This window comes from Pan paniscus, chromosome 14 (genome assembly GCF_029289425.2).
Source record: "Pan paniscus chromosome 14, NHGRI_mPanPan1-v2.0_pri, whole genome shotgun sequence".
In the NCBI taxonomy this organism is placed as follows: Eukaryota; Metazoa; Chordata; class Mammalia; order Primates; family Hominidae; genus Pan; species Pan paniscus.
The window spans coordinates 67,323,585-67,342,616 of record NC_073263.2 but is presented as its reverse complement, the minus strand read 5'-3'; the positions used below and the strand labels follow the sequence as shown (position 1 = coordinate 67,342,616).

General features: G+C 34.4%; 1 protein-coding gene and 1 long non-coding RNA gene across 2 annotated transcripts in view; one reads left to right on the top strand and one right to left on the bottom strand.

The window, feature by feature from the left end:
- The window catches only part of LOC117975616 (uncharacterized), a 63,393-nt gene extending 44,369 nt beyond the window's left edge, over positions 1-19,024 (bottom strand). The window contains exons 1-4 of the long non-coding RNA XR_010109620.1: positions 18,432-19,024; positions 18,001-18,198; positions 12,266-12,396; positions 8,373-8,432 (exon numbers count right to left, since the gene is read on the bottom strand). This is a non-coding gene — a long non-coding RNA (uncharacterized LOC117975616). The remainder of the gene's footprint in view (positions 1-8,372; positions 8,433-12,265; positions 12,397-18,000; positions 18,199-18,431) is intronic.
- LOC100981942 (heterogeneous nuclear ribonucleoprotein A3-like) lies at positions 6,799-8,123 on the top strand. Its single transcript, XM_034936778.3, has one exon. The coding sequence runs from the start codon at positions 6,831-6,833 to the stop codon at positions 7,713-7,715; it is 885 nt and encodes a 294-aa protein (XP_034792669.2). The 5' UTR covers positions 6,799-6,830; the 3' UTR covers positions 7,716-8,123.
- Positions 19,025-19,032: the final 8 nt, after the last annotated feature.

Below are 19,032 nucleotides of genomic sequence, written 5' to 3'. Positions count from 1 at the left end.
AGAGTTTATCACTAAAAGCCTTTTACAATTGAGAGTATCATAAACTGGTTAAAAATTAAAGAAACATATTGGCAAAGATGTTGATACATTAGGTGCTTCAAAAAAGAATGATTTGGATATCAAAGAATTGAAAAAGGTTCTTGGGAAAATTAATGAAGCCCTACAGTATTTTGGCAAAAATGATCTTTTTTTCTGATTGTTCTTTTAAAAAATCACAATGTTATGTGCAATAATCAAGTTTTAGCAAAAAATAAAAACGCATACAAAAACACAAACAAGTTAGTTTAATGCGAGCTTAAAGTTTTCAGAGAATTAATGCATATTTAAAATAATGATTTAATTCTATTGAAAATAAGGTCAATGTTATATTAAAATGTAAATATGGTCAATGTTATATAAAATGTAAATATGTAAACATGATAATATGTAAATATGTACATGTAATATGTAAATATTTGTAATATGTTAGATGCATTTTCAAGATAAAATCAAATCACATCTTTTTAAAATTATTCTACTATAAAATTGAGGTGAATGTTTTAAGTGAACTTTAAAATAGTTTTTTTTAAAGTTCTTTTTAAATAAGAACAAACTATGTTTTACATAGTGGTGATTTCCCACAGGTTCTTCAGGAAGTCTCATAAAATGTCATTTTTGTGTTACTGATAATGAGTGTGATTTTAATTTGCAAATGTGTAAAGTGATTGGTAAACACTAAACAGCTATACCACTTGATTGTATTAATATTTTCATTCTCAACACATCAAAATTACAACTAATTTTATGGTTATAGTCTCATTGAACCTATCTTTTTTAGAAGCTGCAAAAATAACCAAAATATGTTATCCACATTACACATTACTCAGCAAATACTGATTTTTCCATGAAAAATATTAACTTTTTAAAAATCTGAAACAACTCACTTTTTACAATATTTTTGAGTTTGTATTAAACAGATAAGAAAAATATGAAAAATAAGTTGACTTAATAGCTTGTGAGTAAACCTTAAATTATTTAAGAACGTGTTAAATATTATGTTACAAGTTATAGAAAGAAAATGTAATTAACAAGGAATCTCTGTGCTTGGCAAGATTACATTCTCCTTGTATTAGGATTTGTGCATGTGTGATACAGCAGGTTGTTAAATTGCTCAGCTATCATGATAGCATCTGCCATTTGTTCAGATGAGGTAGCTTGCTAGAAACTACATGAATCTGCCTGAAAAAGAGCCTACTAATATTTGTTTTCCAAACTTCTGCTATCTTGAAGATGTAATCCTTATTAATAAGTATTTATTTCAAAATATAGAGGTCTTCATAAAATTTGCTAGGTATTTCTCAAAGTACACTATAAATTCTTATTATGTTTTACATCTTATTTTGTTTTGCTCCATATTCTTCATATAGTTGGAAAAGTGTTTCTACTTGTAAAATTAATGAAAGGTTTATGAGATTATTGAGATAATTCCAAATGGGAGGGGATAGCTCTTTTGCCCCAGTGTGACTTTACATTATTAGTTAAAAATTTAGTGGGGCAGAAATACTTCAGAGAGTTAAATTTGTTTTTAATTTTATTAACTGGCTTTGTATATGCATATTAATATATTTTTTTCATTTGAAAGCCAATGTAGGTTAGGTTTGTTATTCTAAATATTTTGACCATTTTAAGGACATTCTCTAGTGTAAATGATGGAAGTGTATTAATCACTAACATACTGGAGTTTACTGTGCACTTTCCTAAGTGTTATGCATATGTTTTGCCATTACATCCACAAAAATTCTTATGAGAAAAATTTTATAAGTTTTTATTTTATAGATAATTGAAAAAAAACATAAATAACTTGCCTAAGAATTTCCAAATAGTAAAGGATAGTTCTAAGACTCTAACAAGAATTTCCACGTAGTAAGGAATAGTTCCAAGATTCTACTTGACAGGAGCAGTCTGACTCCTGAGCTTACAAATTTATACAACAAGCTCTTTTTTTCTCCGCTATCATACCTTGTAGAAAATATCACATAAGTACATGCAAAAAAATGTATTTCATGACAAAATCTGATTCTATAAACTTCTTCTGGAGAAATAATTATTTGGACAAAAAATTACTATGATAAAAATAATACCTATACACACATATAATCTTTTATTTAATCAGTTATAAATAGAAAATTGAGTAGCATTAATTATTTTAATGTTTAAATAATTGTGCTAACCATCACCACTATCAGTTTCCAAAAGTTTTCATCACTGCAATTAGAAACTCTGTTGCAATCAAGCAATAACTCACAGTTAACCACTACTCTCAGCCCCTGATTACCTCTAATCTATTTTCTTTCCCTATGAATTTGCCTATTCTAGATATTTTACGTAAGTAGAATCATATAATATTTATTCTTTTGTGTCTGTCTTATTTCACTAAGCATATTTTCAGAGTTCACTCATGTTGTAGCATGTTTCATAGCTTCATTCCTTTTTATGACTGAATGATATTCCACTGTATGTATATACTGCATTTTTAAATCCATTCCTTTTTTGATAGACACTTTGATTATTTTTACTTTTGGTATTGTGAATAATGCTGCAACAAATACTGGCCTACAGGAATCTCAATGAGTTCCTGTTTTCAATTCGTGGGGTGTATACCTAGGAATAGAATTTCTGGGATACATGGCAATTTTATGTTTTGCTTTTTGAATAACAACAAACTGTTTTCCACATCTGTAACATGCAATATTTTACATTCCCATCAGCAATATATGTGTTCCAATTTCCACATCCTGGCCAACACTTCTTATTTTCCTTTTATTTTTATAACCTTACTAGTAAGTATGAAGTGGTATTTCATTGTGGTTTCGATTTGCACTTTCTTAATGATTAGCGACGTTGAGCATCTTTACATGTGCTTATTGGTTATTCTTTGGTGAAATTTGTATTCCAGTATTTGCCTATTTTTGAAATGAGTTGTTTCTTTTTGTTGTTGAGTTATAGAAGCACTTTATATTCCGGATATAAAACATTTATTAGATATATAATCTGCAAATATTTTCTACCATTGTGTAGTCGTCTTTTCACTTCTTTGATGCATATGAGTTTTTGTTTTGATGAAGTAAAATTAGTATATTTTTTCTTTTGTTGCTGTGATTTTTTTTCTTTTGTAGCATCTTTTGATGCTACTTTTGGTTATATATCTAAGTATCCATTGCCAAACCCAAGATGATGAACAAATCCTGTATTGTCTTCTTAGAGTTTTACAATTTTAGCTCTTATATATAGGTTGATCATCCATTTTGAGTCATTTTTTACATGATATAAGGTAAGAGTCCAGCTTAATTATTTTGCATGTGATAGTCCAGCTGTTCTAGCATCATTTGTTGAAGAAACTTTTATTCTCTATTGAATGGTTTGCCAAAATCCACTGGTCATAAATATATGAGTTTTTTTTTTAGACTCTCAATTCTATTCTGATAGTATATATGTCTATTCTTATGCCAGTGCAACAGTTTCAATTACTCTAGCTTTGTAGTAAGTTTTGAAATTGGGAAATGTGTCTTCCCATTTTGTTCTTATTTTTTAAAAAATATTTTTGCTATTTGAATCTCTCTTTTTTTAATATATTAAGACTCTATCCTGATATAGACATACTATAGAGACCTTGTCTCTAACTGGCCTTGAAGAACTGAGTAGTCATGTTAACAGGTCTATATGGCTAGCAGCTGAGTGTGGCCTCTAAGAGCTGAAGGCAATCCCCAGCTGACAATCAGCAAGATGATGGGGCTCTGAGTTCTACAACTGCAAGGGAATGAATTTTTCCAGCAACCTGAAGAATCTTGCAAGTAAATTATTCCCCAGTTAAGACTCCAGATGAGCATGTGGTCTTGTGAGATTCTGAAGAGAGGACTCAGCTAAGTCATACTCAGACTCCTAATTTACAGAAACTTTGAGGGTTTTTTTGTTTGTTTTTTTGTTTTTTTGTTTTTTTTTGAGACGGAGTCTCACTCTGTCACCCAGGCTAGAGTGCAGTGATGCGACCTTGGCTCACTACAAGCTCTGCCTCTGGGTTTACACCATTCTCCTGAGCAGCTGGGACTACAGGTGCCCACCACCACGCCCAGCTAATTTTGTTTTTGTATTTTTAGTAGTAATAGGGTTTCGTCGTGTTAGCCAGGATGGTCTCGATCTTCTGACCTTGTGATCTGCCCGCCTCGGCCTCCCAAAGTGCTGGGGTTACAGGCGTGGGCCACCGCGCCTGGCCTGCTATTTGAATCTTTTAAAATTCCATATAAATTTGAGAATTGACTTGTCCATTAAAAAAAAAAAAACCTTGGAATTTTAATATGGATTGTATTGAATCTGTATATTGCTTTGGGTAGGACAATATCAAGTGTTCCTATCCATGAACAAAGATGTCTTTATATTTATTTGCAAACCTTTCACTTTCTTGATTAAATGCACTCATATATACATATATATGTACATACATAAATGTGAGAATCTGGTTATTTCACAGAAGAAAATTGTGAAATTAATTGTAAGTTATTTCATAATGGCATACTTTCAGGACAGCCTTAATATCAAGTTTTTGTAAAAGAATTAAAGTTTTGGGCTAGGTGCAGTGGCTCATGCCGATAATTCCAGCACTTTGGGAATCTGAGGCAGGAGGAATGCTTGAACCCAGGAGTTCAAGATCATTCTGGGCAACATAGGGACACACCGTCTCTACCAAAAAATTAATACATTAATTGGTCATGCTGGTACATATCTGTAGTCCTAGCTGCTTGGAAGGCTGAGGTGGGAGGACAGCTTGAGCCCAGAAGGTCCAGGCTATGGTGAGCCATGATCACATCACTGCACTCCAGCCTGGGCAACAGAGCAACACCCAGTCTCAAAATAAATACATAAATAAAAATAAAATAAATAAAGAATTAAAGTTTTAGAAAAATTCATACAATTCATACAATATAATGTAAACAGGGAAAAAAGGATACCACCCAGTTAAGAGAATTTGAATGAATATATTTATATTGCTCTATCCTGAAAACCCACTAAGTGACTGTAAAGTTTATTAATTAATTTATTTATTTTAGAATAAACACACAGGAAGAAGTAGAATGGTAATTGATCCATCATCAACAAACTATTGATCTTGGAAATTAATTGAACTTGTCATAACACTTTTTAGAAAACCTACCCAAATCAAACCTGGCCAGCAGTAAATAAAGCTGATAAATGACCATGTTTGCATGTCAAAATTTTTCCAAAATGCTCACGATGTAGCAATATAAGGTGTCACTGGAAATGGAGAAGAAAAGAATTGAGCCTAAAATAAAGGGAATTAATTAGTAGTTTGTAGTGAATATGTTGCATGACCTCATGCTCTATAATTGTTTGGAAAAGCACATAATTGCTATCTTTGATAAATAATACTGAGAATGATTCTCTGAAGAGGATAAAAAGAGTCTTATTTTGCCTCTCTTAATTTTTTCTAAGTTCTTTTTTATTACCTTCATTCTGTCAAACATTTTTTTTCTTTTTTTAATTGTTCGTGAACAGAGTTTTTCTTTAGATGTCTTGTCATCTGTTGCTATATAAAAGATGATGACTAACTGACTAACCAGTTGATTGGCTATGCTGAGTACAGTTCACCATTACTAAGCAATTCTCAGAGCCACAGTGACAAAAGTATAAAATAAATCCTTAAAAGAAATAAAGCAAAGTATTTCATTCATGAAACAAACAGAATAATGATTATATATGTATATACACACATGCATGCATATACATACGTATATATGTATGTATCATAGAACAAATGAACATTGTTTCACAATTAGAAATGTAAAGCTTAATAGTATGTTTGAAAGATAAAGCTGAGAAAATTTCACAGAAACAAGAGAAAACAAACAACAAAAAGACAAACATGGAGGGAAGAATAGAGATGTGTAAGACAATAAAAGACACATCCCATTAATTCAAACATCCAAGTAATAGGAATGTATGAAATAGATCGCATAAAAAGTTAAAAAGATTAAAGTATTAAATAAAAATTTTGAAAATTTTTATATAAATTAAGGACATGCTTTTTCATATTTCAAGAATCCATTATGTGCCCACAGAAAGGGAAAAATTAGAGCAACACTGAGGCACATCATTATAATATTCCAGAATATTGAAAAATAAAAAGATCCTACAATATTACATATGAGAAAAAATGCCTACATGCTGAGGTTCGGTCATTAGTATGCTTCAGGCTTTTTGTGATAAACACTAGAAGCTAAAATAAAATGGAAATGCCTTAAAAATTCTGAAGAAAACAGAAATTCATCATGAATCCATAATCAGTCAAAATGTCACTCAACTGTCAATATAATATAGACATTTTTATACGTGTGAGGATTCAAAAAATTAAAGCATATTACTTAGCTCTCAATAGTATGTATATAGTAATCATGAAAGAAATATAAATCTTGATCTAACTCAAGTTATGATAAACCATAATTAGAGAATGGGGTTGTGGGCGGAAAGTGCTGAGTGTGTATTGTAGTTACAGAAAAACAGAAACAAATTAAATACTTATTCTTCACTGAGGAAAGATACATAGTAAGTTACACAGAAATACTAGCTTATTTAAAGATTTAAATCATTTCTAAAATAATTTCTAAAATATGTGAAAGTGGCTATTTCTGTTGCATAGTAAATAAAAGATGAGCTAGAGAAAGATTTTTAAAAACAAATTCTATATAATTGGTTGTTTTTTATATGCTCATATTTACTCACATACTCTTGGGATATACGATGGAAGTAAATACATTAATATATTAAGACTTGGAGGAATTATGTGTAATGTCAATTGTATGCTTTATGTTTTTTTCATTTTTAGAAAATGTCTTGTAGTGGAACCAAAGAGAGCTGTTTCTAGAGAGGATTCTGTAATGCCTGTTGCCCATCTAACAGTGAAGAAAATTTTTGTTGGTGGTATTAAAGAAGATACAGAAGAATATAATTTGAGAGACTACTTTGAAAAGTATGGCAAGATTGAAACCATAGAAGTTATGGAAGACAGGCAGAGTGGAAAAAAGAGAGGATTTGCTTTTGTAACTTTTGATGATCATGATATAATTGATAAAATTGTTGTTCAGAAATACCACACTACTAATGGGCATAATTGTGAAGTGAAAAAGGCCCTTTCTAAACAAGAGATGCAGTCTGCTGGATCACAGAGAGGTCATGGAGGTGGATCTGGCAATTTTATGGGTTGCGGAGGAAACTTTGGAGGTGCTGGAGGTAATTTTGGCCTTGGTGGAAACTTTGGTGGAAGAGGAGGCTATGGTGGTGGAGGTGGTGGCAGCAGAGGAAGTTATGGAAGAGGTGATGGTGGATATAATAGATTTGGACGTGATGGTGGCAACTATGGTGGTGGTCCTGGTTATAGTAGTAGAGGGGGCTATGGTGGTGGTGGAACAGGATATGGAAACCAAGGTGGTGGATATGGTGGAGGTGGTGGAGGATATGATGGTTACAATGAAGGAGGAAATTTTGGCAGTGGTAACTATGGTGGTGGTGGGAACTATAATGATTTTGGAAATTATAGTGGACAACAGCAATCAAATTATGGACCCATGAAAGGGGGCAGTTTTGGTGGAAGAAGCTCGGGCAGTCCCTATGGTGGTGGTTATGGATCTGGTGGTGGAAGTGGTGGATATGGTAGCCGAAGGTTCTAAAAACAGCAGAAAAGGGCTACAGTTTTTAGCAGGAGAGAGAGCAAGGAGTTGTCAGGAAAGCTGCAGGTTACCTTGAGAGAGTTGTCCCAAATGCATTAGAGGAACTGTAAAAATCTGCCACAGAAGGAACAATGATCCATAGTCAGAAAATTTACTGCAGCTTGAACAGGAAACCCTTCTTGTTCAGGACTGTCATAGCCACAGTTTGCAAAAAGTGCAGCTATTGATTAATGCAATGTAGTGTCAACTAGATGTACATTCCTGAGGTCTTTTATCTGTTGTAGCTTTGTCTTTTTCTTTTTCTTTTCATTACATCAGGTATATTGCCCTGTAAATTGTGGTAGTGGTACTAGGAATAAAAAATTAAGGAATTTTTAACTTTTCAAAAAAAAAAAAAAGAAAATGTCTTCAGCTTACATATTTTTTATAAGCTTAATTAAATGAACATTGAAGGACGAACTTACAGTGGGGTCTTCAGTGTTGGGCATCATATATAGCTAATTGAGCTAGACAAAATTACAAAGGCTTATCTAGGTTCTATGAGTGTTGACAGAAACTAACTCTGACTATAAAGTATGAATAAGCTAGGTTATTCTATGGTAACAAATAACTCTCAACCACAGTGACGTCAAAGATTTAAGATTTGCTTGTACTCACTAAATCTGTCCATTGCAGATTGTCAGTAGTCTCTGCTTCATGTCGCATTCATTCATGAGCCTGGAAAATTCACACAAGATGTTGTGGCAAGAATAAGAATACATGGCAGATTTATTGTTTCAGGAATGCTTTAACTGGAAGCAACACATATCATTTTTGCTCAATTTTTACTGGCCAAAGTAAATCATGTGACCATGATTAAAGTTGAGGAAAGTGAGGTAGCGCAATCTTCCTAAGTACTTATAATGAGAGGAGAACTGGCACCAAATCCACAAGGACTCAGCTAAGGTTAATTTGGTTTTCTTTTCAGTTTGGTTGTCTCACTGAGTCTGCAGGTTGAAAATCTGGTATCCCTGCTCCCTTGAAGGCCTGGGGAATATACATACTAACAGCTACTCCTATTCCCAGACAGCCGTGTGGCTTACAGTAAAACCTCTGCTTTATTCAAAACAAAACAAAACAAACAACAATGAAAAGAATTCTCACATCTATTATCCCAAAAATGAGGAGATACTTTATATACATAATATTTTTGACCCTACTATTTATATCTGTGAGATTTTCAGCATATTACTTAATGTTTCTCATCCAGAAAATGAAGACAATAATAGCATTTAACATGTCTAATTTTTGTAATGATTAAATGTGGTAACATATGTAAAGTACTTTTAATAGTACTTTGAAAATTATAAGCTTATTAAGTGTGTTTTGTTATTATTACTAATAGTGATATTTTACAATTTTGTTTCAGGGTGATTAGACTAGTCGATCATACACCCAGGGAGAAACTGTCTCTGGAGATAGGAGGGTGTGGACAGCAAATAGAGATCTTCTTGAACCCTAGTATTTGAATTTCAGGAATGACGTAGAATAATTAAAACTACAACTGATTCTTTAAGCATCCCCTGCCTGACTATTTCAAACTGGTTTACCTCTAACTCTAGCTCTCTCACAGAACAAATCACATGGGGTGGGGGTCGGGGAAATACATGAACGCAACACACTTAGATGCCTGGTGATAGCATTAGAGTTTCTAAATTCATCTTTGTTAATCTGAACAGGGCACTTGGTACAAATACCTAAAACACCAGAATAAAGATCTTCCATGAAAGTTTGGTCAGTATAAATGAACAACAGAATTTGGGGACCTAAGAAAATTCTGTGAAAATAATTTTATTCGAGCTTTTGGTGGGAATATTAATGGCACAGAATCAACACACTTACACAACACATAGCTATCATATTAACACTGCTACTTCCATATTTCATTAAACCTAAGATTTATCAATTTTATAATACAGTTCAATTTCATAATATAGTCCAATTTCAGAGATGTTGACATGTGAAAAAGTGAGTTTTCATGAAATATGGTACAGCCAATTGTTAACATTGATTATTCATTATGTATTAGAAATTATGTATAAAATATGTAATTATATATTACATAATTTCTAATATTTACCATAGTTATATCAAGTAGTTTCTGATATTTCTATTCTACATATTCAGAAGTTGATATTCAGTAATATTAAAAATGTATGTTTCTAAAGCCAGGGTTTAATACCAATTCAATTTTTTTTATTAGTCCACTCTTTTCTCAAAAGTTTTACAAATCCTCTCCCTATAAAATAATGCAATGAGATATTCTAGTACAATATTTCCAGGTCCCATACAAAAGTCAGGTCTTCAGAAATCGTTTTAGGTCATGGTGATGCGGGGAAACCCCCAGATTGGGTCTTAGCCTGGAAGGCTTCTTGGTTTTGCTCAGGAAAGAATTCAAGAGCAAGCCAATGGTGAAAGAAAGCAAGTTATCAGAGCAACAGTGTGCAGCAAAATTGTTACTCCATTGACTCAGCAGGGCTACCCCATAAGTGGAGTAGCACTTGAGGGTTGCGGCTAGCTATATGTATACGTCCTCCTTATTATACGCTAAATAAGGAGGAGGTTATTCACTAAATTTCCAGAAAAGGGGTGGGGAGCTCCTGGAACCGTATCAGGTAATATTCAGGTGTTGCTGTGGCAATTGTGAACTGTCATTGTGCTGGAGTGTCTTATATGAAGCAAATATATTATAATTCCTAGTCGTAGCTGGTTTTGGTTAGTTTTTTGCTCCTGTTTTGATAGCAGGGTCATGAAAACAGGTCCTGCTGATCTCTTACCTCAATGGTACTAAAATAACTAGTTTGTTAGCATTTTCAACTCCTTGATAAAATCAATAGATTCAGGAAATGAGCATCAAATGATTTTTAACCTCACAAAAAGACAACTGGACATTACTTATTTGCTAGAAAGTACACGACACCAAAATATGAAGTACACAGAACAAAAACAATCAAATGAAAATCAATCCTTGATATTGAGCGGCAATAAACCTTTTATGTAAAGAGCCAGAGAATAAATATTTTAGGTTTTATAGACTGCATGATGTCTACCACAACTACTCAATTCTACCTTTTTAGGTAAACATAACCATAGAAAATACATAAATGAATAATTTTGACTGGGTTCTAAAAAAATTGCACTAAACAAAATAAGCTTTGATGGCAGCAATGGCCCATCTGGAGCAGTCACTGAGAAGAGGCCAGCTGCAGCAGGGGAGGCACGGCAGGGACTGCACACTCCATGGAGCTAGCTGGGGCTGGGAACAGGCCAGAGTCCCACCCCCTACTGAGTTAGGGTGGGAGTCCTGCACTCCTGGGCACAACTGAAGCAGCCCAGCCATGGCTCTGGACCTGAGCATCCCTGCACTCTCAGGGGCCTGGAATCCTCCTTGCTCCACAAGATCAGAAGTGCCTGCTCCCACTCCCTGGCCTCTCCCCATGCCCAGTGCCTGCTCTAGAGGGGAGGAATGTTTTGGCTGAGCCCTGGTGCTGTTGCAACCCAGCCAGGTGTATACCTTCACAATGATGCTGACACCCCAGCCCCTTGCTGCCTCGGCCCCCTCCAGACTTGGGCACTAAGGAGCTCAGGAGGGAGGCCGGGATGGAGCTGAGGTGCCCCTCAGCATGAACAACCTGGGTGCCATAGTCAACATGTTGATGGCGGGAGGCAGGTTCCTGGGTGGAAAGGGGTGGGTCCCCGGTGAAACCCCACCTTCAGGTCAGGAACAGCCTGAAGACTAAGGGTCGGGCTGCCAGTTCTGGTTGAAGTCCAGGGCCTGGAGTGAGGACCTCATCGATGACTGTTTGGCCAATTAGATGGTGCTTTTGGGGGGCCAACCAAGGCAACCTTTTAAGTAATCAGCACGCACTTCCTCCCTTCTGAGCCCATAAAAAAAACCCAGACTCAGCCAGACTTGACTGATGTCAGGACGACCTACCTTTGAAAAGGAGCTCAACCTGCCTGTGAAAAGGAGTTATCCACTGCGGGTCTCCTCTCTGCTGAAAGCTGGACACTTGTAGGAACGACCTGTTGTAACACAAACAGGGCTGAAACACAGCCCCCTGCTCTCCATGTTACCGGCAACAAAAAGGACAGAAGAGCTACAGCCCTTCTGGGAGCCCAGACATAGGGGTTCCCCAAGCCAGGGCTGTGACACCCTTTTGGGACTCTGCAGTGCCTGGTGTCTTCAAGCTTCCGGGCACCACCATGTTCCCCTTGTTGAGACCCGGGTGCCCACAGGAGAAGATGCATGCAGTACACCTGGTCTAGCCTCACCCTCACACAGACCTGGCACCTGGGTTGGCGCCTGGAGCTGCCTGCCCCAAAGCAGCAGCTGGCGTGCCTGATTGTACACACTGGCTGGACCCTGTGCTCACTTGCTCACACAACCCTTGCTGCTTCGTGCCTGGCTTGTCCTTGGCAGGTGCGGGATCTGGGCTGATAATGCTAACTGAGCATGACCTGCCAGGCCAAGTGGACAGATGAGCCCAGAAGGTGCAAGCAATACTCACACAGAAGATGCCGCTGGCTAAAGATGTTTCCAGGTAGTGAAGCAACACCCCAAGGATCTCATGACAGCTTTAGGCTGGATGTGGTCACAGGCTGTAGTTTGACTATCCCTATTCCCATCTCTAACAACCAACTTCAGGAAATGCAGAGGAGAGAAGAGGATGTTAAACAATGCCATGAGGAGAAAATCAGCATTATCTAGACTCTGGGGAATACTACAGGACAAACAGCATAATGCTTTTCAAAAAATTAAGTGCAAGAAAGAAAAAAATAAAGGGATGCTGGTAACTTACATAGTAAAAGACTTAGTAGACATAGCAACTGATCTAAATGTAGAGATTTTATTTGGATAGAAATTCAAATAAAGGAATTCTCAAAACATAAGGCAATCTAGAAAACTTTGGATAATCGGTATTTAAATGTAATAATGGTTTTCTAGTTAGTATATATGTATGTACGATTTATTGTATTTGAAGGTATAGATTTAAATAATTTTAGATGAAAAAGCCTGATGGCTGTGATATAATTCAAAATAAGATAGGGGTGTTGAGGGTGGGAAGCAAGTTTGGATACAGAGGAAAGAAGATGGGCAAGAATTGAGAATGCTTAAATTAAGTGATGTGCACGTGAGAGTTCTACTTTGTATATATTTAATATTCTACTTCGTATATTCTTAAGTGTTTCTATAATAAAATGTAAATTTTTTGTTTAGAATTGTATACAGCAACACATAATAGGGGTGCCCCTAACTTTGCTAAATGAATACATAGAGAAACATGTTGACTTGAAATGTTGACTTGGCAAAACATGGAAGTCAGCAGTTATGGGGGGCACTGTAATATTCTCTCCTCTTACCAGCTTTCCTACCTGTTCAATGACAATAACTTACTTATTTTTTTCCTTTCCATCTGGACACACCCTACCCAAACAATATAAACCAAACTCTTATAAACAAAACTCTCAAGCTTTTAATTATTAAATTAATCTGATTTTGGGTACCTGCCAGGGAGTTAGGAAAAATTCTGAACTAGTGTCACTTGCATATGGAAGTCTTGACCAAAAATATTTTTATATGGCTTCTATGCATATTTTTGTTAAACCCAGAACACTCTGCCTGGAAAAAAATAATTTTTAAAATTTCTGCCAACATTGATATTAGGAGTGAAATAACAGAAAACTAGTGAGAAAAAGGACTTCCTGTGACCTCTCAAATATATTTTCCTATAAATTAGTATATGCTCCTTTGAAGACTGTTTGTCCATTCTAAGGAAATGAGTACATCCATGCTACGGAAGTATATTTAGTATAGATTCATGTGAGTCTTTTATATTCTCACTGTCCCCAAAGGATGAGAAAATCATGAGGCTATTGGTTTGGATAAGTAGTGTTCCTGGCTATGAGGATACAAAAATCCGAGAATTATAGTGTAATGCTAAATAAAAAAGAAAGGGACAGGGTAGGTAATAACAAAAACTAAACAGAAGAAAAAATCATAATTTGAAAGAGGACTATTTGTTTTGACATAAAAAGATATTGTGTTTCATTTTTGTGATTCAGATACCCAGCTTTCTTTTCACTGGTCCTTGTTTTTCTTCACGTAAATGATATGTGAACACCTAGGCTGTTAGTAAGGTTAAATTAAACTCAGAAAATCCTTGTCATTTGCATTTCTGCAAATTTAATTTAAATTTAGGATTGACTATAAATAGTTATAACTGCTTTTTTTCAGCTACATAGTTGCTAAGCTACTTACTGTTCTTTTATTGCCTCAAATTATTTGTGTACTATCTGATGTTGAACAACTCTAAAACTAGAACAATTAGATGAATGAAAAATTAGATCTTTCAACCCTTCAAAAAAACTACTACAAATTTAATTGCTATAAGATGCCACAAAGAATCTGTTCCTGCTGGAATAGTTCAGCATCTGACAAATGAAGTAGAGATACGGAATTTAGTGCAAATCCATAGCTACATTGTGACTTGGTAGGTGGTATTTTTAATGGCCTTGAGAATTACAGTGAAAAATTGGATGAAACCAATATTCAATGGCAGGGGCATTACTACTGCAATATGGATAGGAAATAAAAATTCCTCTAGCTCCAAATAGTTAATGAACATCGATATGTGCAAGGCACTGTAAAGAGGGCAGATCATTTTATTTCCTTGGAGCTTAGTTTGGTGCCAGAAAAGGAATTTTATATGCTGAGTTGACTAGTACAAATCTTTCAGGTACGGTACTTTCTGCATACTGTGGAAAAACATCAGACAATTTATTTTCAGGAAGACTTCCAAATGCTGCAGCATTAGCAAAGATTGAACAAGGGGCAGTGTGATCTTAAGTAAACCTCCCATCTTTCTAAAGATGTTTGTGTTGGGAGAAATGATCTTGGAAGTCTTTGCTTGGAAATGTCATGAGCACAGACACAATAACCAGGCATAGTGGCGCTGCACATTGGTAAAGGCTCAAAAAATGCAACTGAGCAAACTGAGAAGACAGGATGGCGAGAGTGTTCCTTAATTGTTAACAGAAAACTATTGAGCTCCAGTGAGGGGTATGCTGTCATTTGAATTGACATGATAGCAATTGCTGTTGTAAAAGAGATTAGATTAGACTTTAAGTAAAATATAACATTTGAAATAATCAGAAAACTATTAGTATCTTAATTTTCTGTTTCAGAGTTTTAAAATGTGGATTTTTTTCCTCTGTATACTTAAGTAAGCAGCTATAGGTCTCTATATTTCTGTTATTAAGAATTCAGAATTGAAATTTTGGAACTCATGACATATTTTAATTAGTTATTCTCTTAAAAGGGGAAAATAACTATAGAAAGCATGACCTAAGATTGTTTCCTATTTAGTTTAAATTCCTTGATGGTATGACGTACTATTTACAGTGGTTGGTGTTATTGGATCAAATTAATATTAAATGTGAATCCTTCACAAACAATGTTTCAGTCAGAACATCTTAATAGAGGGTATATTTTTCATTTTGTTACTTTACCCAGTTTATTTATTTGTATATTTTCAATTATAATTCCCAGGTTATACTTTGAGAAAAGAATTAAAATAAAAGTAAGTGAAAATACTGAAATATTTCAGTAAAATCATGAGTGGCAGAACTTCGAATGAGAACCCACAGTCCTGACTTGTAGTAAGCAATTCATTTTTAAATATTCAGAAGAAAACCATTAATCATTATTACATGTATTATTTGCCGGTTTCTATATAAAAGTTTTCAGTTAGCAGAAACATGTCTTGAGTTCACCTGGCACAGTTACTATTTTGGAAAATTGCAACTCTGTCTTTCTTGTTCTAATTAATGTTTCTGTATGCGTCATTCAGCAAAAAAATTTAATAATCTGTTCTCTGAATATTTAAATACAGTTATCCTCAAAATGGAAAATTATCATTAAAGCACAATTAGTGAAGGAGAATCAGGTTTAGTGTAACCATTGTCTAAAATGGTTCAGCAGCCTTTCTTCAGACAAGTAGATATATGTGATTTGTAAAACAATATTAAAGAAACAATACTGGTATTATTATAATTCTGTGCAATCAAAAGGGTTTAGTTATCTACTTACTTTAGTAGATAAGTATATTAATCCAAGCCTTTGTATAGAAATAATAGTAGAACAACTTGCATAAAAATGAAAAGATTCTGTATACTTTCATATGAAGAAAAATATTTTAAAATTTTATAAAATTATGATTAAAATATTGTAGAACAACTACAATCCAAAACAATCTGTTCAAAATATGTCATTATACTCTTTTCAGTAACTTCTTATTACCAGGTCCTTTGGTGTGGCAGCCCTCACTCTGCCACCCAGGATGTCTTGGATACTTGCAAAAGCCAGAATAAGAAGCGCTATGTGTTAACCTCAGTTGAACATGCATATTTAAGTTTAATTACTTTCTTTCTGTAACAAAGAATTGAGTTTCTGAAAAGACTGTGGTGGTTTAATGGTGGAGTACTAGTTATTGACCCTCTTCATCCATAAAATGTCATTTTGAATGCAGTGTTTCAACTATATACAAAACTTAAATCCCTTTCAAAATAAATTGTCTATTTTAAAAAAATCTGAAATGATAGTGCAATGTTCTTAAAATATATTATGTAAATGTTAAGTGGTAATAGGAATGGGTATTTCTAGTATGTTTAGAATATATGGCACATATACACCATGGAATACTATACAGCCATAAAAAATGATGAGTTCATGTCCTTTGCAGGGACATGGATGAAGCTGGAAACCATCATTCTCATCAAACTAACAGGAACAGAAAACCAAACACCTAATCTTCCTACTCATAAGTGGGAGTTGAACAATGAGGACACATGGACACAGGGAGGGGAACATCACACACTGGGGCTTGTCTGGGGGTGGAGGACTAGGGGAGGGCTAGCATTAGGAGAAATACCTAATGTAGATGAAATGTTTATGGGTGCAGAAAACCACCACGGCACGTGTATGCCTATGTAACAAACCTGCACGTTCGGCACGTGTACCCTAGAACTTAAGGTTAAAAAAAAAGAAGAAGAATATTAAAAATGACTGTATTTTCCAATTTACTCAAGAAATTGTGATTCTTCACATCTTCTTTAATGACTATTAATGTAGAAAGAAAAGATTACCTATCAGATTGTGCAGATAGGTTACCCGCTGAAAAGTGTACTATGATATCAAAGGGGAAAACCAGGTAAACACAGTTAAAAATGTAAGTTTACACCACCCTGATTCAGAAAGTAGTTAAGTCATCATACAGAATTGATACAATATGATAAGATAACTTGAAAAAGAACTAAGTTATACAATGAAGGAAGAGGGTCAAGGATGGGTGGGAATTTTAAGTGAAATCAGGGATGAAATGAATGTATTTAACGAATGCCTCAAAATCTTGCAATTCTTCCCCAAGTTTCAGAGATAGTGGAAACTTTTTCTAAGAGCACCACTGAATTTAATCTTCACTATATGGATACAATTTATTATTTGTGGTATACCCCTCAATTTGTGCCACTTATTTGTTTTATTAGAAGTAATGTATGCCTTGTGTAAATAATATTAAATAGACAGAAGGATTTTTCAATAAGAATCAAGAATCATTTGCCCTAACTTGCCCTAATTATCCTCAGCCCCATTCCCCAATAATCGGTTTTAACCTTTTTTGGGAAATTTGAGAGGGGTTTTCTCTTCTGATTTCTTAGCATTTTAACTAACATGTTTAAGTCACTATCTTTTGATCCATCAACCTGAATATTCTGCTGTGTAACATACCATGCAAGATGAGTACTGAACTCAATTACACATTCAAATTACTGATTTTTCACATAATTTTATTTTTTAATCCTTCAAGTAATTTTTGAAGCTTGATTAACATACTTATAACTCTGTCTCTCATCCTGTCAAATTGTTATAGTATGTCCACACAATAAAAGCTGAATCCAAATTCATTTTGTTACCACTAACAATTTGTTAGTGGCACTATGTGTACTTTTGGATGGCCAAATAAAAATATTAATAATGTAATAAAATTACAATAATGTAATAACAATAACAATACTGTAATGGTATGGTAATAATATAATAATAATAACAATAAAGTATATATTTTTATTAACCTCTTCTGACTTTGCCTTTACTGCATTCTAAATGTCTAATTAAAAATCAATATATTACTTGAACATTATTTAAATACAATTCCAGCAAAAGACAATGAAGATGCAAAAGTCATACCTCCATTCCTCCATGGATTCAATGAAAATAATTCTATGTTATTTAATGGAGAAATATCTCGTAAGGGAAGGCAGTTTTATAAAAACATATTCAGTTTTCCAAAATCACTTGTGCCAAATTTGGGTGACAATTTTTTGTAAGAAAATAGTTGCTGTTATGTTTTTTGTTATTTCTTTGTCATTATGTGGTTTATTCAATCTGAAAAAAAAGATATACTTTATTTTAGCAATATATATAAAATCTTCCAGGTTTTACTCACTTATTTTACTAATTTTAATTTATAACCTACTTCGTTTAGAACATTTCTCTTAAAATATGTACATGTTGCAAATAAAAAGTTGTTTAATTATGGATTTTTTTTAACATAATAGGGACATACTAATACATTCTCATTATAAAAAAGTGATAAAACAGATAAGGCAAAAACGTACCTGTGATTCCTGATTGCCACAGTTTTGGGTTTCCTCTCTGAAAGTAAACATGTGGTTATCATTAAGGCTTTTAAGTTTCTAGGCTTTTACATACAAATATAAATATATATGTGTAAACACATATGTCGTTCATGTGATGGTGGCCCACCCAGAATCTCCCTGTCAGACTACGGCCTTCATATTCCCAGTTGACTAACAGCTCTCAGCAGGATCTGTCTCCAGTAATCATCTTCTGCTGAACAGAGTCACCTCTTCTAAAGCAGTGTGCCCTTCTTGGATGCAGCCCGCATCTAATGACTATTTGTTGTAAAAATATAAAGGTCTTGGCTTGCCTCCATTTGGTGTATCTCTGAAGAGACTTCTCAGGTACAAAGATACCTGTGGAATTGGCTGAGGCTGTTGATCGACTCTGTGGAAGTTCACTGTCTTCCTGTGCCCAATTGTGTTGTATTTCTTATAGTCATTCACTCACATTTGTTGACCCTTGAAGAACTCCTCCCAAAACTTCCTGTATCAGAGTCTGTCTCTGTGTTCATTTCTTAAGGAACAAAATCTTAAAAAGTCAAAAATAAAAGTAAGCTGAAGAAACAACTGCAAAGCC